The sequence below is a fragment of the Erythrolamprus reginae genome, chromosome 2 (assembly GCF_031021105.1).
Source record: "Erythrolamprus reginae isolate rEryReg1 chromosome 2, rEryReg1.hap1, whole genome shotgun sequence".
In the NCBI taxonomy this organism is placed as follows: Eukaryota; Metazoa; Chordata; class Lepidosauria; order Squamata; family Dipsadidae; genus Erythrolamprus; species Erythrolamprus reginae.
In genome coordinates, this window is record NC_091951.1 from 264374209 (window position 1) to 264396726 (window position 22518).

Here is a 22518-nt window from a genome sequence, read left to right on the forward strand (position 1 = left end):
ACTGCAGTGATTGACTTAACAACTATGGGAAGAAAGTTGGTAAAATGGGGCAAAACTCACTTAACAACTGTCTTGCTTAGCGACATAAATATTGGACTCAATTGTGGTCGTAAATCAAGGACTAACTGTATTATTGTGCATGACACTTTAAATGTGAATATATTTATATTATTGGCTCTTTGCCTTTTAATATTTTAAACTATGTTTAGAGTAGATGCCTTATGAGATACTATATGTCTCTATATTTGGAATAACATTCCTGTTAAAAAGCACTAGAACAGATGCAGGCCAGATGTTCTGCATACTCCATGCTTATATTCTATGATTCAGGATTGTATTCCTCTGTTTTGAAGAAATAAATAAGGTTTAGAATTAGTACACAAGGTATACAATTTAAATAGGAGAGGTATGGGATCGATTCTGTTTTTATTCTCAAGAATAATTAAACATTGAACAGACAAATGATAAATTACAAACAGAGTTGATAATTTAGGCATATCTACATACCATCATGCTATTCTCCTTCAGGTTAAGCAGGTTTTGCGGAATGCATCTTTGCTTGTTTCATTTCCACTGCATTCAATTTATTTTATATTTTCTTCTGATATATGTAATATGTAATAAAGTGGAAAGTTTTTATTCACAGCCATTGTGATTGGTTTCAACAAACTTTCATTCCAGATAATAGACAAAATGCTACGTAGCACCTTTAAAGTAGAATTTGTATTATTTAAAATTACTCCAATCACTTTTCCAGGTTTAGGAAATGTTCTGATTGTTCTTAGTACTTTATTTAGTTGAGAAAAAAAACATTTTTATTAAAAATATTTAGCTTGAGCTGGATTTGAAGACCTTGATCTAGTTGATTTACTATTAAAGCTAATTGATATCCTTTCTTTGTTGGGTCTGGGTTATTTCAAATATCAATGTTCTTATACTAAACAAAATCTAAAGTTTGTAATTCCCCCTGCCTCCAAACAATTGTTCCGTTAGCAAGATAAAACTAGTACTGCCACTCCCCATTTTCCTAAAAGTTTCTTATTCTATAAGTCTAAATATTTATACCTTCAACCTATTAGATATTTCTTCCATATTTTCTTGGCATCATCAGAAAAGTCTTAGAAAGCAAAGGTACAGTAACAAAATGATGACTGGATGTTGCAATTTTATACACATGTTCTCAAGTTGAAAGTACAATACAGTGGTCCCTTGACTTTCGTGGCTCCGACTTTTGCGGAAAGGCTATACCATGGGTTTTCAAAAAATATTAATGGAAAAAATACTCCACAGTTTTTTTGAACACCACGGGTTTTCCCGATCTGCCCCTCCCCCGGGGCCGAGCATGGAAACCAAGCCGTAGCTTTTCTTTTCTTGTACAATGTCTCTTGTACAATTAGGAGCAATTTTAGAGAGAGAGGAACCCCGGGTGGCTTTGCTCGCTGCTGCCGGGCTTGACAGCAGCCCCCTGACTGCTGTGAGGTCATGTGCCATGAGGAGGGAGCGCGAGCACTTGCAAGACCCTCGCCACCGCCTTCTCCTCTTCCACCGCCCCGCTGCCTGAGCCCGGCAATGTCGTTTACACGGTGCTGGTGGAAGATCTGTCATCGATCTGAAGGAGGAGAGCCCGGCACAGGAACTGTGATGATGGAACTGAATGGAGCACCCAAAGCCTTTCTCTCTCTCACACACACACATACACGTCTCCACCCCTTCTCTCCTGGTTTAAGGCACAGGTTAAAAAGGAGCGCTGGGTGAGGGACAGGTGGTGGAGAGGCGAGCGTCATCGGTGTGTAGAGGGTGCCATGCTTTTTATGTTTTTTAATGTTATATTTATGTTGTAAATATAGCGTCTCTACTTTTGTGGTTTTTCGTTTTTCACGGGTGGTCTTGGAATGCATCCCCAGAAAAAACAAGGGATCACTATAGCTTTTTGCTATCTTAAATTGAGCTGTAAACGCAACATTAATTTATACAGAAAGTACGACATTAAATCCGTAAACAATTTCAGAACCAAGTCTGAAAGAATACTTTAAAGCAGATTTAGATTTGGAAGTATATGTGTGTATTATTTAACAAAGAAGTTGGTTTTCAAGGAGGACCTTGACATCTAATGGGTTGTGGGTTGTACGTGATGTGTCCGCAGGTGGCTGGTAAGGTCTATACCAGCATGAAATGTTCTGCCACATGTTGGGCAGTCGTGTGGGCACCATTGTCGCAGCATTTGCAGCTCTGGCTTTGCAGAGTGATTGCTTCTCTTCTGCCATGAATGTTCTTCCGGCCTCAGATGTCTGGTAGCTTTGGTGGATCAGCATGCGCCATGTTGGTCAATCTTGTGCCAGAGTTTCCCAGGAGGTGGTGTTGATATCGAGGGACTTGAAGGAGGCTTTCAACGTATCTTTGCATTGCTTTCTTTTCGTTTTCCTTTAGACAATTCACCATAGAGGAGCTGTTTAGGGATGCGATGGTCTGGCATCCTGGCAACATGGCCTGCCCACCATGCCTGGGCTTTCATCAGCAGGGTGGGAATTGATGGCAGGCTTGCTCTGCAGAGGACCTCAGTGTCAGGCATCTTATCTTGTCACCTGATCCTCAGAATTCTATAGAGGCAAGTCATGTGGAAGTGGTTCAATTGCCTAGCATTTCTTCTGTATATAGTCCAAGTCTCACTGGCATACAACAGGGTAGTTAGCGCTACTGCCCGGTAGACTTTGAGCTTTGTAGCAAGGCTTATTTCATGTCAGTTCCACATATTGGTCATTAGTCTGTCAAATGCAGAGTTTGCCTGAATGATTCTGCAATTGACCTCAATGTCAGTTATCACTGCATGGGAGAGGGTTCTGCCAAGGTATGTAAATTCGCCCACTGTGCGTAGCTTTTGTCCCTTTACTGTGATGGTGGGCTCTTGGTATTTGGTTTTTAGAGCTGGTTGATGCATCACTTCGGTCTTCTTTATGTTGATAAGGAGACCAATGTTGTCGCATGCTGCTGCAAAATTATCCACACTGGTTTGGATTTCCTGCTCTGATCCAGCATTCAGGACACAGTCATCAGCAAAGAGGAGGTCACATAGCACAGTCTCCTTTATCTTGGTGACAGCCTGGAGTCTTTGCAGTTTGAACAGTTTCCCATCGGTTCTGTATCTCAGGCTAACTCCCAAGGAACTATTCTGGAAGGTGTCTGACAGCATGGCTGAAAACATTATGCTGAACAAGGTCAATGCCAACAAGCATCTTTGCTTGATGCCGTTTGTGATGGAAAAGGCCTCTGAAGCTTCTCCATTGTCCACCAAACAGGCCATCATGCCATCATGCCATCATTGTCCACCAAACAGGCCATCAGAATGAATTTATCAGGGCACCAAATTTTGACATGTTGTACCACAGGCCTTCACGACTGACAGTGTCAAATCCTTAGTGAAATCCACAAGTGGAGTCTACGGAGAGGGGCGGCATACAAATCCAATAAATAAATAAATAAATAAATAAGGTGGTGTACAATTCACGATTCTGCTCTTGACACTTCTCTTGGAGCTGTTGGGCTACAAAGATCATGTTTGCAGTGCCACGCTTTTTGTGGAAACCGCACTGTGCTTCAGGTAATAGCTTGCACTCGTCACCATCAAAGACTGAAACCCTACAGGCCATCAACCAGATGTTCAATGGCAAGGCCCTAGGATCTGATGCGATACCAGCAGAGATCTATAAGGATGGTGGTGTAGAGCTTGTTGACAAACTTGTCGACAAAGACTGCTCCAGTGTTTCTGGAATCAAGGAACCATTCCTGAAATATTTATTTATTTATTTATTTATTTATTTATTTATTTATTTATTTATTTATTTATTTATTTATTTATTTAATTTTTATGCTGCCCTTCTCCTTAGACTCAGGGCGGCTTACAACATGTTAGCAACAGCACTTTTTAAACAGAGCTAGGCTATTGCCCTCACAATCCGGGTCCTCATACACCTCTATGATATGTCCATCATACACCTCTACAAGAGGAAAGGGAATTGACAAGACTGTGATAGTCATAGAGAAACATCAGTGCTTTCCATCTCAGCAAGATCCATGCAGGAGTGTTGCTGAACTGCCTGCCTGACTACCCGGAACAGGATCTATTACCTGAAGCACAGTGTGGTTTCTGCAAAACAAAGAAGTACCTCATACCACTAGGATAGGAATATTGATATTTTACAAAATGACACTGTTATGGACCTGAATCAAGTTATACCATAATAAAAAAAATATTTTTGTGTATGACAGAAGCTGTTACAAAAAACCAACCCTATAAACGAGGGAAAATTGTCAAGTAGACACCTGCTTTGTTGGTGTTGAAATGATTAACCTATGGCCTATAGTTGGAGGTGCTGTTTACCTTACATAATGATTGACATGGGAGCAGCATTCCATCAACACGCTCTTCTCTCTCAAAAAATGGAAGGCAAAATAATTGGCTTTTATCCAAGAAAAGAAACACCAAGCCTCCCAGATAGTAACTTACTAAAAATCGTAGTTTTAAACATACATTATTTGGTTACCAATATGTAAAGTAGGAAACTGTCTATTCTTGGATAGCAGTTTAATGTTTCCAAATGTAAAATAATGCACTTGGGGAAAAGGAATCCTCAATATGAGTATTGCATTGGCTGTTCTGTGTTAGCAAAAACTTCAGAAGAGAAGGATTTAGGGGTAGTGATTTCTGACAGTCTCAAAATGGGTGAGCAGTGTGGTCGGGCAGTAGGAAAAGCAAGTAGGATGCTTGGCTGCATAGCTAGAGGTATAACAAGCAGGAAGAGGGAGATTGTGATCCCCTTATATAGAGCGCTGGTGAGACCACATTTGGAATACTGTGTTAAGTTCTGGAGACCTCACCTACAAAAAGATATTGACAAAATTGAACGGGTCCAAAGACGGGCTACAAGAATGGTGGAAGGTCTTAAGCATAAAACGTATCAGGAAAGACTTAATGAACTCAATCTGTATAGTCTGGAGGACAGGAGGAAAAGGGGGGACATGATCGAAACATTTAAATATGTTAAAGGGTTAAATAAGGTTCAGGAGGGAAGTGTTTTTAATAAGAAAGTGAACACAAGAACAAGGGGACACAATCTGAAGTTAGTTGGGGGAAAGATCAAAAGCAACATGAGAAAATATTATTTCACTGAAAGAGTAGTAGATCCTTGGAACAAACTTCCAGCAGACGTGGTTGGTAAATCCACAGTAACTGAATTTAAACATGCCTGGGATAAACATATATCCATCCTAAGATAAAATACAGGAAATAGTATAAGGGCAGACTAGATGGACCATGAGGTCTTTTTCTGCCGTCAGTCTTCTATGTTTCTAGGAGAGGTTGCTAGAAGGGTTAGCATAGAATGTGCACCGTTGACAGTTCCTAACTATTTTTTCAAATCTTTGTCCACCATTTCAGGGCATACAACTGTAAAATTCAGATGCTTGTTGAGCTTTTTTCCTTCCCTACCATTAAACAAATGCTTTTTATATAACTTTGTTCCTGGAATAAAGAAAGGGAGTGTTGCATTATAGTTGATAGAAGCAAGATAAGAATTAAATTTCTTTTTCTTCCTCAAGGGTTCTTAAGTGTAGTGTTTTTGTTTCTTCCACCTGTGGGGTGTGTCTGTAAGGAACTCTATTGTGTGTCACACCCATTGGATTGAGAAACATTGCCTCTAGCTAGGTAGCTGTCATACAGTTTATTCTCATCTGCCTTTTTGCACTTAATTTTCAAATTATTTCCTTAGTTCATTTTCCCTTGAAGCAAATGTCAGGATTCTTTTTCCTTTCCCTACCTGCAAGATATACACTGCTCAAAAAAATAAAGGGAACACTTAAACAACACAATATAACTCCAAGTAAATCAAACTTCTGTGATATCAAACTGTCCACTTAGGAAGCAACACTGATTGACAATCAATTTAACATGCTGTTGTGCACATTCAACTTTGTACAGAACAAAATATTCAATGAGAATATTTCATTCATTCAGATCTAGAATGTGTTATTTGATTGTTCCCTTTATTTTTTAAGCAGTTTACATTTTACATTTTATTTTCAAAAATTATAGTCGGTATGGCTATTATTTACATAAATAAGTTGTTGGATCACATTTTGATCATATTGTCTGTTTTTTTCCATAGGAATAGCTGAAAAGTTTAGAATACAATTTAGATTGTCCAGAAGTTTTATAACTGAGTATTTTAGAAATTAGTTCCCAGACAAATATAAAGGAAAAAAATTCCATGCTACCAGGCACATTATTGTTATGTTCTAATGTGGAAAAGCCAATAGACACAAAGACTTACATCTCTAGACATACTCAATGTAGGAATTGGCAGAGTCTGAGAAAAATTTATGCAAAATTTTAGAAACTATCCTTTTCCAGGAAATTGTTCATATCACCGTTCCCCGTAGGCTGCGCGCGTGAGCACGTGCGTGCCCCAAAATACCCCCCGTACACCCTTTTCCACGGGTGCGCAGTCCCCATCCCCCTGCCAGCCCGCAGGGGGGCGGGGCGGGGAGGTGCCGGCAGTAGAAGGCGCTGTCCCCCGCCGGCCTGATCTGCCCCCTCTCCTCCTCTTCCACCAAAAGAAAAGCGCTGAGGCTGCCTGCTTGAGCCTCACGTTGCTCCACCCCGCTTCGCCCTGCCTGTCATCCTCCGTTGTGTTTTTTGGGGGGAGCGGCGGGAAAGCCCTGTGCCGGCCAGGAAAGCCGGCTTTGCTTTCCGGGAAAGCAGCGCGCCTTTTAAACACGCTGCTTTCCTGCAGCTCTTTCCTGGGGAAGAAAACCCCAATCATATATATTTTAACTTTGGCCTAATAAGCCAGCTTCATGATTTTTTTGTTTTTGCCGTTAAAGGTCTTAAGTTTATTTCTTTAAATGATGTCCCAAAAACTTCATTCTTTATCTTTTCTCGGAAACTCCTTTATAAGCATAGCACATCTGTTTTACAAATTCAAAGTAAGTAAATTATCTCAAAACTCAACTTTTGAGTTGTAATCCACACACAAATGCATCCATGAGGTATTTAATCTGATTTATTATTTATGTGTCTCTTTTAGCTATGAAAATATCAGGTAGTTCTATCATGTTTCCCCGAAAATAAGACCCTGTCTTATATTTTTTGAATCTTGAATTAGGCCCTTGGCCTTATTGCCATGCCATTGTCTTGACTTTATTGCCGATTGAGTTTATTATCAGGGGATGTCTTATTTTAGGGAAAACAGGGTATTTGCAAGTCCTATATAATACTTTTGTCAATATCATTCTTGTATCTTACCAATTTTAAATCCATATGCAAAATAATCTGATTCTCCGTTGTATATCTACAGAAAATATTCCTACAATTATTTCAAAATATTACTTACAGTCAATTTTTCCAAAGTCACTCTTCTTATCTCAGTTTTTCTGCTTATTAAAAATGGGTTTTCTTTAATTTCTTAATTTTACATGAAATTGTTGAGGACTGGAATAAAGTTACCCAGGAATTTGTTCTTCTGAAGTTTCTTAATATCAAAAAATAAATTTACAAACTGTGTGAAAGTAATTAAGAAACGAAATGGAGAAATTCAGTGTTGTTTTGAAAGTTCTGAATTGTGACTCTTCCATTGTTATGAAACTTGCTGGAGACCACTATTTTATATTCTTGTTATGGGAAGCACTATCAATCCCAGGTCCTCTTCTTAATCTGGAATGGAATATTGGGAGCCAGTTCATTCACAGGTCATCTTCTACAGCAGTCATCTGCTCAGCTGTCTTCAGTTCTTCGTTGCTTCTCTTCTCTCTCAACAAGATGGTATTGGTGAAATATTGTATGGAAACAAAAATTGCACTTTTGTTTTAGACTTCATATACGATATAAGAAAAGCAGTGATAAATTGGGAAAAGATCTTAAGTCTATAACAATTAATTGCAAATAGAGTGTCATAAGAGGTGAAATAATTCCAATAGAACTTGTATCTTCAATTAAGAATTTCATTAATGAAAGGGAGTTGTCTTTTATTTATTTATTTATTCATTGGATTTCTATGCCGCCACTCTCTGAGGACTTGGGGCAGCTTACAGCATATAAAAAACAGTAGGTTACAATAAAATGAAATCCAATTAAATTAAAATTATGTAACTATCTAAAATCCCTAGTTATATTAAAATCAGTTACACCCATTCATATGGCAACCATACAATCATTCATTGGCAATGGGCTAAGGTCTAATTGGCCCAAGCCTGGTGACATAAATGAGTCTTAAGATTCTTATGAAAGGTGAGGAGGGTGGGGGCAGTACAAATCTCTAGGGGGAATTTTTTCCAGAGGGCTGGGGCCTCTACAGAGAAGGCTCTTTCCCTAGGTCCCGTCAAACAACATTGTCTAATTAAAAGGGGCCTGAGAAGGCTGACTCTGGGACCTAACTGGTCGCTGGGATTCATGCGGCGGGAGGCGGTCCCACAAGTAATCTGGTCTGATGCTATGTAGGGCTTTATAGGGTAACCAACACTTTCAATTGAGTCCAGAAACCAATTGGCAGCCAGTGCAAACCGCAGAGTGTTGGAGAGACATGGGCATGTCTGGGACCCAGGACCGCTCGGGCAGCTACATTCTGCACAATTTGTAGTTTCCGAATACTCTTCAAAGGTAGCCCCATGAAGAGAGAATTGCAGTAGTCGAACCTTTAAATTATACTCCTCTTATTTGTCATTATATTTTAATGCCTTTAATAACAGTAACATAAAATTGCAGATAACACTGCTCATATGAAATAGCACAGTTAGAATGTACGCATATGTTGTTAGTACATCAATAAGTAATTCTAGTTACTATCCTATTTGGCAGATTAAAACGTTGATTTGTGGTAGGAAAAGTTGACACATTTTAAAAATAAGAGAATGCAATTTGAGGTTATGTGTGAAGAATTCTTATTGCTTGTTGTTAATCTGGTTGTAGTAAATATATAGATGTTACTGGACTGCAGTTAATTCTTAACAAATTAATTATATTATTTGTGTTACAATCCAGAAAATTTGTAGAAATTTAATATGGTAATTTAATTCCAGCTATTAACCCATTGCTAACTTTGGAACTTTTTTAAAATTAAGGGACTCTTTTTAAGCTTATTGCTGTTAATGTTTATCTTATCTCAGTTACATAATTTACAATGCTTGGAAATAATACTTGAAACATACAATTGTGCTATGTTACTTTTTGAGAACTTTCTGCTAAAGAGTTCTCTTATTGACATGCTCTTTTTACTTTAGTTACTACATAAGCAGGATTAACTTTTCAGTATGATTTGAATAAAGAAAAACAAATCTTTTTTTGAAGATAGTGGACTTCAGTTCTCAAAGTTTCTCAGCCCCCATTCTGGGTCAGGAATTCTGGGAAGTGAACTACTATAGATCTTAAATGCAGCCAAGGTTGAGAAAGACCAATGTGTAAAGTAAATAAATAAGTGGAGAACAGCAATAAATAATTTTCTGTTTTTATCCTTTCTTGTGTTCCTTATAGCAATGCTGCAATTACATTCCTTTAGGATCATTAGAAATTATGTAATGATATAGTTATATGAATATACTTTGAACTCTATCTAGTTTCCCCAGCTGCCAGAAGTCACAAAATGAGTTTGGAATGTTTAGTTTTACACTTTTTCATGTTGTCTAAGTCTGATATTCACAATTGGAAGTTGTCTTGCTTGGAAGTAATCACAGGTAAGATTAATTATAGGGTGCCATATTTGGAGGAAATAGCAAGGATTCTTTTTTTTTTAAGTACCAATTTATTCTCTCCAAAAGAAAGAAAGAAAGAAATATATTAAGTAAATTATATTAATGCATACTTCACTGTATTTGTTCTAGCATATTCTTAAATCGTGGCTGTGCAGAAAAGAATAAAAGGAGAACTGAAATTTGCAGTGCAATGGTGGGGAGATTATATTAAAAAAATTGAACTAGCATAGCTCACTGTAACACATAAAGAAATGACACACCAGTGGAACATTAGGTGCCCAATAATACAGTTTATTTGCTAGGTCAAAATTACCCAAGGTAGTGGCCATCTACATTTTGGAGGGGAGTAGGAGAACACTAATCTAAATGGGAAAGAATTTTATTTCACACATTGAAAGACTTACAACTTATTTTACACATCAAAATTATTCATAGCAGAAATGCATCCCATTAAAACATCTGGGAAAATGCCAAACAAAATTGAAAAGTTTGTTTTGTGGGGTATCTACTATAATGACCTTTTAATGTATGAAAATGGAATCAAATCCTACTTCATTTCTGACTTAACAGGCAGTTAAAAGTTAAGCAATGGCTAAGTGAACAACATTAGAAATGAATTGATTATGTAATGTTTTAATTGCCACTATTGTTTGTTTGTTTAATTAAAATTAAATAAAGTTAATTTATTGATTTAATTTATTTAGTGTATGGCCTCTACAGAGGTCATGCAATCATTGATATACAAATTTAGTTTAAATGAAGCATCAGAATATTTATCTGTGTATATAAGATACGTAGACAATACAATATAGAAGATGATATATTAAATTAACATAAAATCATAATAAAATTACCATAATATGGAGCCATACTTCTTCCGTGGGGGGGGGGGGAATGCTGTAACTAAAAATAATTGAGAAGCACTGATCTAACTGCTTCTGGTGTGGCTGAAATAAGATCAACCGAGTGCCTTAAAATTTTCTGAGGGGATGTTCTTGAACTGTATAGTTTGCACAACATTTGCAAACTTTATAGTTTGCACAACATTTGCATCATGGGCTGTCAGCAATTATTCATTTAAAGAGCTTTGCCTTAGTTCTGGCATGGACTGTCCTAATTCTATTTAGGTGGCTCCATATTTGGGGGGGGGCGTTGGATCTGCGTGATCTGTTTGGTTATGATTATTAAAAGTCACTCATTTTAATCATTCTTCATCTAGATTTTAAGATTGTGGTATGTTATTCCAAATTGGTTTCCTAGACTTTGAAGCCTGGTAAAAGGTAGAGAGTTTAATATTTTATATATTGGAAGATCTCTAGGAGTTGAAAACAAAAAAAGAGCAGAGAAGAGCAACAAAGATGATTAGGGGACTGGAGGCTAAAACATATGAAGAACGGTTGCAGGAACTGGGCATGGCTAGTTTAATGAAAAAAAGGACCAGGGGAGACAGGATAGCAGTGTTCCAATATCTCAGGAGTTGCCACAAAGAAGAAGGAGTCAACCTATTCTCCAAAGCACCTGAAGGTGGAACAAGAAGCAACGAGTAGAAACTAAACAAGGAGAGAAGTAACTTAGAACTAAGGAGTAATTTCCTGACAGTCAGAATGGTTGATCAGTGGAACAGCTTGCCTCCAGAAGTTGTGAATGCCCCAACACTGGAAGATTTTAAGCAGATGTTGGATAATCATCTGTCTGAAGTAGTGTAGGGTTTCCTGCCTAAGCAGGGGGTTGGACTACTAGAAGACCGCGAAGGTCCCTTCCAAACTCTGTTGTTATTGTTGTTATTGTTATTACTATTGTTGTTGTTGTTATTATTATTATTATTATTATCCACTGTCTGTTGTCACCTGAGATCAGGAGGGGCAATGTTAAAAAGAACATGGAGCCATGAGAGAGATGTGGATTTAAGGGTTCCAGATATTATTCTCATTATGTCACCTAAGATGAACATTAGTCTCATTGTATGACAACTTCTGCCCCATACAGATGTGCAGTATTTGGCAACAAATGTACTAAAGATTGTACTACTATAAGTCAAGGTTCGACAAACCCAGGCGCCTGGTCGCCAGTGGCGCCTAGAAAATGTTGTCTGGCGCCTAGAGCCGCCTGGGCAGGGCGCTGCGGTGCCTCTGACCTCTCCGCTCCTGCCCGATGCCGGGGTTTCTGGCGCTCTCCTGCTGGGTCCCAAAGAAGGCAGGCAGGAAGGAGAGCTCCATTCTTCGCGCCTTTTTCCCGCCTTCCTTCTTTGGAGCCCAGCAGGAGAGCGCCAGAAACCGCGGCATCGAGCAGGAACCGGGAGGTCGGAGGCACCGGCACGGCAGCGCCCGCCCAGCTGAAGGTTCCCTGTCGCCATCGGCAAGTGTCCTTTGGTTGCCCGGCGGGAGGGCACTGGCGGTGGGAGCGGGGGGGGGGGCCGCGGCTGCAGCGGCACAGGCAGTCGCGGGGAGATGGCGGGGGGAGGGGGGGCGGCTAAAGCGGCCCCGGGCACCGTTCCCTGTACGCTTTTCCAGGGGCGCGCAGGGAGCCGCGGCCACCCGCCCGCCTACCGGATTTCCCTCCGCGCGGCTGGGGAGGTGGATTCGCCGCCCCCGCCAGCCCGATCTCCCTCCAGTGGCTGGTGACGTAGTTCTACCGCCCTCGCCAGCCTGATCTCCCTCCGTGGGGGGGTGGGGGGCGACGAACCGACGACCGGGGGCTGTCCGTCCGTGTTGGGTGGTGCAGGGCAGGCACAGGCAGCCCCAGGGGAGAACAAGGGAGGGAGAGAAAGGAAAGAGAGAGTAAGGGAGGGAGAGAAAATTGAATGAAGGAGGGAGAGAAAGAAAGAGTAAGAAGCAGAAAGGATAGAGAAAAAGGAAGAGAAAGGGAGGGGGAGAAAGGAAAGAGGGAGGAAGGGGGGGAGAGAAAATTGAATGAAGGAGGGAGAGAAAGAAAGAGTAAGAAGTAGAAAGGATAGAGAAAAAGGAAGAGAAAGGGAGGGAGAGAAAGGAAAGAGGGAGGAAGGGGGGGAGAGAAAATTGAATGAAGGAGGGAGAGAAAGAAAGAGTAAGAAGTAGAAAGGATAGAGAAAAAGGAAGAGAAAGGGAGGGAGAGAAAGGAAAGAGGGAGGAAGGGGGGGAGAGAAAATTGAATGAAGGAGGGAGAGAAAGAAAGAGTAAGAAGTAGAAAGGATAGAGAAAAAGGAAGAGAAAGGGAGGGAGAGAAAGGAAAGAGAGAGAAAGGGAGAGAAAGGGAGGGAGAGAAAATTGAATGAAGGAGGGAGAGAAAGAAAGAGTAAGAAGTAGAAAGGATAGAGAAAAAGGAAGAGAAAGGGAGGGGGAGAAAGGAAAGAGGGAGGAAGGGGGAGAGAAAGAAGATATGAAGGAGGGAGAAAAAGAAAGAGAGATAGGAAGGAAAGAGGGAGAGAAAGGAATGAGAGAGAAAGGGAGGGAGAGAAAGGGAATGAAAGAGGGAGAAGGGGTGAGAGATAGAAAGGATAGACAGAAAGGGAGAGAAAGGAAAGAGAGAAAGGGAGGGAGAGGAAGGAAAGAGATGAGAGAGGAAGGAGGAGACAGAGGGGGTGAAAGCGATGTCAGGTGGAGACTCGGCAAAAAACCAAGTTTGCTTAAAAAAAATTCTGGCTCCTAAATTTTTTGGCTGGCTCCTAGATTCTGAACAACTTTGTCGACCCCTGCTATAAGTAATGTTTTGGCTTGTATTTCCCAATCTGTTTCTGCAATTTTACTAACCAAGTTGTTCCTGGTTTTCAATTTTTGTCCAATTACTTCAGGATCTTTTCCAAATGTAAAGGGTTATTCTGAGATATTTTGGACGGTACATTTAACCCTCCCCCCCCCTGTATGATTGCTTAGATGGAAAGTGCACACTTTGGTTTTATTTGGGTTAAGGCATAGCTTCCTCTTCTTATAATATTGGCTTAGTTAACAATTTAAATCTTAGTAACCATAAAAAAGGCAAATTGTTGCTATAATCCATTTTGTTAAAACTGGAGAAGAGGGTTTTTTCGAATGCCCATGAAAGGGTATGTCGAAAGGTATTTTTAAAAAATTCATAGCAATTAATATATCAAGGTTTAAGAAGTTTAATTTACAATTAATTGATTAAATATTACTAAAAGATCAAGCAGCAATAATAGAAAATGGTTAATGGCATGGGTAGTTGGATATGTGACTGTTATATAATTGAATTCTACATTGTTGTTACAAGCAATACACTTATAAAATAAGATTTTGGAGCATCAGTAAAAGCAGACAAGATAGACAATAGATTATAGTATTTATTTTGTTGTTTGAAAAGTATTACAAATAGCTAGTTGCTACTGTAGAAAAGGATAAAAATATTATTTCTCAATTCTGTACCAGAGAAATTTCACAAAGTTTCCCGGTAGTATAGACTTGTACTGTATGTGAATTTAATGGCATTAAAAACATAAAGATTAACATAAAATGGTGTATTAAAAATACAGCAAATTCTCCACTGTGCTTCTTGAAGAATCCAAGTGTGAGTTGACTTCTGTCTATCTGCTCAGAGACTGAGTTGCTAGAATTTTCTTAGCCACACCTCCTCTGCTCAGCTGAGCCCCAGTTTTTGACTCAGTTTAGCCTAGAGAGACATCTTTTTGCAAGCCAATGGGAAAGGACCACAAAGGATGCTTGGGTCCTACAAACAGTGAGACTAGACCTCACACTGGAGTTCCCCTCCACTCCTCCGAACCACTTCACACTTTGTCCAGTCCCCCAAAACACCATAAAGAGATCTCTTAGGGAGGCCGAGATCCAACACTTGTTGGATATCTACGCCATTGAGCTGGTCCTCAGGGATCAGGAAAGACTGGGGTTTTATTCAATCCTTTTCCTAGTACTGAAGAGTTTGGGGGGCTGAAGAGGAATTCTAGATCTCAAAAATCTCAACACTCATGTAGTGTACAAACATTTCAAGATGCAGTCCCTATGTTCTGCCAGGCTCTCTGGTATGAGCCTCCCGAAAATTCAAGGGTACAAATTTCAGACACACACACGTTTGAAAATTCAAAACAATGTTCTTTATCACAAAATTCAAAATAAACTAAGCACTCTTTTTGTATTGCAAAGAGCACTCGTCCCAAAACAACCTGGTAGTCTGTACAATTCCCTTAATCAGTCCTTAAGTACTTAGCTTGCAGCTGTGAAGAAACGTCACAGCCCTTCTTCTGCTTTGGTTTCAAAGTCATGAAAAATCAACAAACAAAGTCCAGAAACAGCAAGGCAGTCCTGAAGAACAACGATAGATAATCTTCCACAACGGCTATTTATATCAGCAGCACTAATTACTGGAGCCCCACCCAAACACAGGTGGCCTCTCTTATCTCCTGTAATATGTCCTCAATTGGTCTCTTCTATGCATAACTCTGCACCTGTGTGGGTCCAAGACTTCCTGGGCTGTGTTGCAACCCCCCCTCTTCCAAGTCACTCCCACCTTCTTCTTCATCCGAGGAAACTGAACTACCTGACTCTGTCGGCAATAAAACAGGCCTATGACATGTTGAAGTTTCCCCTGCATCCACCTCCACATTCCCTGGGGCAGGAGCTGGGCCAGAGCCAACCACAACACCCTAGAATCCATCTTGGGCTATATCCGGGGGGGGCAATCTGTTAACGTCTGTGGACCTAAAGGAAGCTTACCTTCCCACTAAAGGTTCCTATGGTTTTATTACACATGTATATATACTTGTAACTCACTTTTTATACTTAAAAGGCATATAATTAGCAAGCAGGTCTCTGGTGCTGTTTTATAAATTGATAATATGAAGGCTAGCACAGTCTCATGGGGTTTGTGCAGTTTGTTCGATATAAGTAAACAAGGAAGTAAGAAATGGTGTCCACGATTCTAAATTATGGGTAATATTTCAGGGTAATAAAAGCCATCACAAATTTACCTCATCCTGCTCCAAGAGTTGCTGTGAGAAAGACTTATACCCACTTATCAACAAGCTTTTAGCTTGCCATGTTTTTTGAAGTTAGAATATATCAAATTCAGCAACATAATTCATGAAAATGGAGTCTTTGGATTTAACATTCCACCCTGCAATATCCCATAAAAGAATTATTAGCATTTACATGTGTACATCTATTGCTATGAGCACCCATTAGTCGCCATGTAAGAGGTAGAGCCTCAAGAATGGTGAGAACGTACGTTTGGTACATACTGTTTGGTATTTATATCAAACATATTTATATGTTGGAGAAATTAGTATATTTTGAATACGAGACATTAATAAAAGAAGAGGTAACTCCAAGAAGAACATGAGATCAAAAGCTAGGTTTCTGTCTGTTGAATGGTTGCTAATTCTTCTAATTTGGTAGTTTCATCTTTAGCACCTCAATTTAGCCCCCTCAGGAGGGATCCAATTGGAGAATTCGACTACGGCATTGGTGTTAAAAGCATGCCTTAATCCGATGAAGGCTAGAAATAAGCTCCACCCTCCCGAGGGGCAGCATACAAATCTAATTAATAATAATAATAATAATAATAATTATTATTATTATTATTATTATTATTATTATTATTATGTCAGTACAACACAGCAAACGAGATCACTATGCTGGATTTCGTATTTAATCACCAGTCGGGCGCTTCCCAAGCACCTAGGATAGCGTGATGTAGCGGCGAATTATGTTTGCCGATCCCAGTAAAGCGGCCTTTTGCAATTGACAGATGGAGATTTTGTCAATTCCGATGGTTTTCAAATGTCCGCTGAGATCCTTTGGCACTGCGCCCAGCGTGCCAAGTACCACTGGGACCACTTTCACTGGCTTATGCCAGAGTCGTTGCAGCTCGATTTTTAGATCTTCGTATTTCACTAATTTCTCTAGCTGTTTCTCCTCAATTCTGCTATCTCCTGGGATTGCGATGTTGATGATCCATACTTTCTTTTTCTCCACAATCAGGATGTCTGGTGTGTTATGCTTCAGAATTCGGTCAATCTGAAGTCGGAAGTTCCCACAGTAGTTTTGCTTGCTCATTTTCAACCACTTTTTCGGGCTTATGATCCCATAAGTTTTTTGCCACTGATAAATAAATGGTAGTTCCGGCACAAGTTCCAGTGGATCATCTGTGCCACAGCATCATGTCTATGCTTGTAGTCAGTCTGTGCGATCTTTTTGCAGCAGCTGAGTATGTGATCGATTGTTTCATCTGTTTTATTATTATTTCATCTATTATTATTATTATTATTATTATTATTATTATTATTATTATTATTATTTGTCAAGCTGCAGACTCTCAGGGTCTGGATTAGATATTAAAGGTTCTCTATTGCTTAGCAGTATTAAAAAATTGCTGATTGAGTTTATTGATCCGGTCCTGAGTGCATGTTTGGACTAGATTACTTAATGGTTTCACAGTATTGCTCCCAATGTTTCTCTTAATTCATCCAAACTCTGCATGGGATCTGTTTACCCTGAATCTGACAATGCATTATGTAGCCCTTGACCCATGACCACAATTGAGACCAGAATTTGAGTCACTAAGTGATGCTGCCATTAATCAAGTCATCATGTGGTAAGATCTAATTTTATGGCCATTTTTACCATGGTTGTTAAGCAAATCACAGTGATTATGTGAACCAACCAGTCATTAAACAACTTTGGCTTCCCCAATTGACCTTGCTTATATGGAGCTGGATAGGAAGGTTGCAAATTGTGATCACATGCCTGCAAAATGCTGCAACCATTGTAAATCTGAGCTAAATTGTGTACCCCATTTCTTACTTCCCTGTTTACGTATATTGAACAAACTGCTAAAGCAACTGCTAATCTCTTCATGAGACCCTCACACAGCCCTCCTGTAGCATCTTGTTAAAGTAAAAGCTTAACAGTTTATGCTTTTGAAGCATCAAATTTCATATTAACTTTATTAATATTAAATTAACTTTCTATCAAATTTACTTAACTATATTATTTCAGACCTTTTTAATGATTCCATTATATTCATGTTATACTGTATCTGTATCTAATGATGCTGACTTGGAACTAAGTTCAATAAATCTATTTATGCATAGACTATTTTAGCTTCAATCGCAACAACACAAGAGCATGCAACAGATTCAAACTTAATATTAACCGCTCCAAACTTGACTGTTAAAAATATGACTTCAGCAACCGAATTGTCAAAGCGTGGAACTCATTACCCGACTCAGTAGTGTCAACCCCTAACCCCAAACAATTTTTCCCTTAGACTATCCACGATTGACCTCTCCAGGTTCTTTAGAGGTCAGTAAGGGGCGTGCATAAGTGCACCAGTGTGCCTTCCGTCCCCTGTCCAATTGTCTCTCTTTATCTCATTTATCTTTTCTTCCTTTCAAATATGTTCACCTATACTTTTATATGTTATCTTCTATTCTTTTCTTTACTTATATTATTACATATCTTTCTCTTCAATGTGTATTATGTATTGGACAAAACAAACAAACAAATAAATAAAATAAATAACATTTTAGTGGGAGAGATTGGGACATTATTGTATATGTTTTCTGTGGCTCTTGAAAATATTGATCCTTTAAAGTGTTATTTATTTATTGAAGCAATGTTCACAGCTCTTGAGACTTATAGGGGTTTCTGAATGTGTGCCTAATATAGTTTGCTTTTATTTAACCATTTTTATACCTCACCATTTTGAGAATGATACTTTTTCCATTCTTCAGTTCCAACACATTGTTTCCAGTTGTGCATTTTAGGAAATAGAGGCCAGGTATACATAACAATTAAGCAAAATTTTCAGAATTGAAGAATGCCCCTCATTCTTCAATGATAACAGTGATTTTTTTCAAAATTAGATTATAGAAACCGATTCATTCAGAAGTCTGTAAGCTCTGTGACATGCCAAAAACAAATAATACATATTTCTTCATATTTTTTGTTTGGCAGATTCTGGACAATCAGGAAGTCCAAGCCACAACGATCCTGCCAAGAATCCACCAGGTAAAAATGTTCATTCATAATTGCATGATGTTTGAGAGAAGATTGTGTTATTCATAAATATTTTATTTTCCCTCATGGTGGATATAGCAGCCATGCCTGGGTTAATCTTGTCAGCTTGGTGATTGGACTGAGCCTGCCAAAGCTTCTAATATTGTTGTTGTTGATTCCTGGCTCCAGTTTGTTTTATCAGTCACTCATTTTTGGATGGTTGTGGCTACAGTTCTTCATTTGTTAAAGTGTTTGGAGAATAGTTTACTGAAAAATAAGTGTCGACATTGATTGCTTTCCTACTGTTAGTTTTTCCAATTTGACTATCTGGGGGCGCGATTTCAGTGCGAGTGGCTACTCTTGGCGGGGTGGGGGAGGATTCCCCCTTCCTGTTTATTCCATTTCCTCCTCCCTCAAATTGTCCCTGGGGGCTCCCAGGGGCACAACATTAGGTAGAAATATGTTCTTTTGTCCTTCTTTCTGCTGCCTGTGTGGCTTTTAGTGTGCTAATCAGCTGGCATTGCTAACGTTCTCAGCAGGCGAGTACAACTGCACCCGCCTTTTTTGGCTGCAAACCACCCAGCCTAGAAGACAAGGAGGGAACTAAGCTACTTTAAAGATGGGTAGCCTCGTATTCAGTCCAAATAATTAGGATTGCTGATTATTGATGTGAGAGAACCGGGATCCTTTTCACAGGGCACAGGACATTGTCTTACCCAGTTTTTGCACCCTTCTGGTACATCCCAAGGAGAAACTCTGGCATACCTTGGACATAAGGCAAGCTCTCCACATTTATGTTAAATGCACAGAAGAGTTTAGGGGATTGGAAGCCTTGTTCATTTCGTTCCAACTTACTTCTCAAGGTCGAAAGGTTACTCCGTCTACTGTAGGAAGGTCGATTGATTCACTATCGCTAAGGCTTACGAATTGCAGGCCAGGAAAGTCCCTCACGATTCACTGCCCATTCGATCAGAAATGGGGCTATCTTGACGGCATGGGCAACTCAGGTGTCACTAGAGAAGGTGTGCTGGGCAGCTACCTGGATTACTCCTATGCTGTTTGTAAGACATTACAAACTTGAGTCTTATGCATCAGCGGAGGCATCCTTTGGCCGGAGGGTGCTTCAGCAAGTTGTGTGTAATTGAGGTCTTCTCAATCGATTAGCCTCCCCCCCCCCCCCATATTTGACTATCAGCTTGGGTATGTCCCATGCACCCATGCATGGCTGCTGTATCCACCATGAGGGAGAAGGGGTGTTGGTCCTACCTGATACGTCTCTTCTACGATTGTGGCTATAATATCCAGTAGACCCTCCCTACTTGGTTTACAGTTTTGCTTAACTTAGGACAGTGATGGCGGACCTATGGCACGCGGAGCCATATTTGCTGGCATGCGGGCCATTGCCCTAGCTCAGCTCCAACATGTATGTGTGTGCCGGGCAGCTGATTTTTGGTTCGCACAAAAGGTCTGGGAAGGCATTTTTGGTTTCCAGAGAGCCTCCAAGGGGATGAGGGAGGGTGTTTTTACCCTTCCCCGGCTCAAGGAAAAGCCTTTGGAGCTTGGGGAGGGTGAAATACGAGCCTACTGAGCCCACCAGATGTTGGGAAACAGGCTATTTCCAGCCTCTAGAGGGCCTTCGGGGAAGCTGCTTTCTCCCTCCTCAGGCATTGAATTATAGGTGTTGGCACTCGCACATGCACGATAGCATGCGCACACACTCTTCTTTCGGCACCCAAAGAAAAAAGGGGTTGCCATCACTGATTTAAGATGTTGTGGTAGGGTGTGATGACTGTAGCACAACGGAGTCGGCCACTTCGCTCCTTCGTTCAAACTGGAGCCAGGAATCAACAACAACAATATTAGAAGCTTTGGCAGTCTCAGTGCAATCACCGAGCAGACAGGATTAACCAGTGCATGGCTGCTAAACCCACCATCGTAGAAGAGGTATATCAGGTAGGACCAATGCCCCTTTTCATAACACATTTATCTGTGTCAAACTTAAATACGATTACACCTAATCTTGTCATTACATGGTGAACCAAAAGCTAAAAGTAAGCACAGCAGCTGCTTTCACATACCATGGTAGGCCAAAATAGTTAGCTATTATAGTTGATCCAATGGATCACGTAATCCCAACAGTATATGTAATTGATTAGCACTGCGTAGTGAGATTAGTTTTTATGAAATGGAAATAATTTTTATTAATTAATTCTTATTAATTATTATGAAATGGAAATAAGGAATTGACTCAATTGATGTTATAATATTAACAAATAATTATTTAATGAGCCCTAAAAGTTATGGCAGCACTGAAAAACTGGATGTATGGTCAGTCCCTGAAGTTCTAGCCACTGCAACAACCTCGTGGTCACATTATTGCATTTCAGGCACAAAGGTGCCCAGATCATAATAATGTTGTAGGAAGCTATAATCACCATTTGTGGGATTACTTGCTGGTTTTCCAAAGTCAATAGGCAAGCCAGCAGGTAAATTTGTAAGTCAGTCCCATGTATACATTTCTCCCTCCTGTACCTCCATACTCCTTACCTTGGACTTCCACCACTTCCTGCATTGCAACTTGCATGTCTTAGGGATAAGATAGAAACCAAGACTGCCAGGATTGCTGTTGCTAAGTGAAATAGTCACATGATGTCATACTTTACAATTGCATTGTTTAGGAATGGCAATCCCAGTCCCAATTGCTTTCATAACTTGAAGACTACTTCTATCAAGGGTCCCCAAAATTGACTTGTGGACTTTATGCTATGTTGGTTGGAGAATTTTAGGAGTTGAAGTCTACAAGTCTTAAAGTTGCCAAGTTTGAAAACCTCTGACTTATATAAATATTTTCTTCCTTCTAGAAAAGGAAGTTTGTATTCTACCTATATTCTATTTTTGTATTTCAGGTGTTAAAAAGTTGATAAGGATTATCACAATATTTGTGAATCTGAGTTACATTTGGAATGTTGAAAGCTATAATGGACACATTCATAAAATTATTATTACCTGCTTATTTACATAAACATTGCTATAGGGACCATAGCCAGTTGTAAAACACATTACATTAGTATTGTTTTGCAGCATGCCAAATAAAACAGGTTAGGTAGAACAGATTCCACAGCATCTTGGTGAATACTGGTAACATTTGAGCTATCTCAGATGTTATGCTTATTTAATTGCCCTAAAACTGTATTCCAGTTTTGATACATCCGTTTCTTGTGAAGTTTGAAATGCTAAATTTCGTGTTGCATGAAGAAGAAATGAATGAATATAAAACACTGTATGCCCATTGGTGTTACCCAAAGTTTTATTGAATATACAGGACTAATAGTAAATATATTTTTATAGCAATCTTTAATCCAAATCGAGAATGTAAAGCATCCAGGATGTTGCATGCAAAATTACTAGAGTTTTGGAATGTCATAATTTTTGCAAGTGTTTTGCCAAGAAGAAGGGGAAAAAAAATCCCTGCAAACTGCAATACTTGGCAAAGCTACTGGTAGTGGAAGTCAGTTCCTCTATATTTGGCTAGACTCTTGCATTCTTTAGGGTGTCTGGTAATTTGCCTTCTTAACTAAAGAGGAAAGGCAAGATGTTTTTGCCAAATAAAAAAGCATTAACAACTGTTGCTATATATATATATCGTTTCGGTGAAATCACATTCACCATCATCAGGCTGAAGTTTTAAGCTTCGTGTTGCTGTAAATATGAAATGTTTGTAACTGCCATTTCTTCCTTATATATAGTGTTGGGGGTGGAGATTTGGTTTGAATGTAGCAAATAGATTGGGTGACTATGTTTTAGTGATTTGATTGGTTGGTGGAATCACACTTACTTGGAA

General features: G+C 39.6%; 1 protein-coding gene across 13 annotated transcripts in view; it reads left to right on the top strand.

Moving 5' to 3' along the window:
• NFIB (nuclear factor I B) overlaps positions 1–22518 on the top strand; it is a 255588-nt gene that overhangs the window by 144954 nt on the left and 88116 nt on the right. For all 13 annotated transcript variants that reach the window (XM_070742552.1, XM_070742557.1, XM_070742563.1 and 10 more), the window contains exon 3: positions 18636–18689. In XM_070742552.1, the coding sequence (XP_070598653.1) occupies positions 18636–18689 (54 nt within the window). The remainder of the gene's footprint in view (positions 1–18635; positions 18690–22518) is intronic.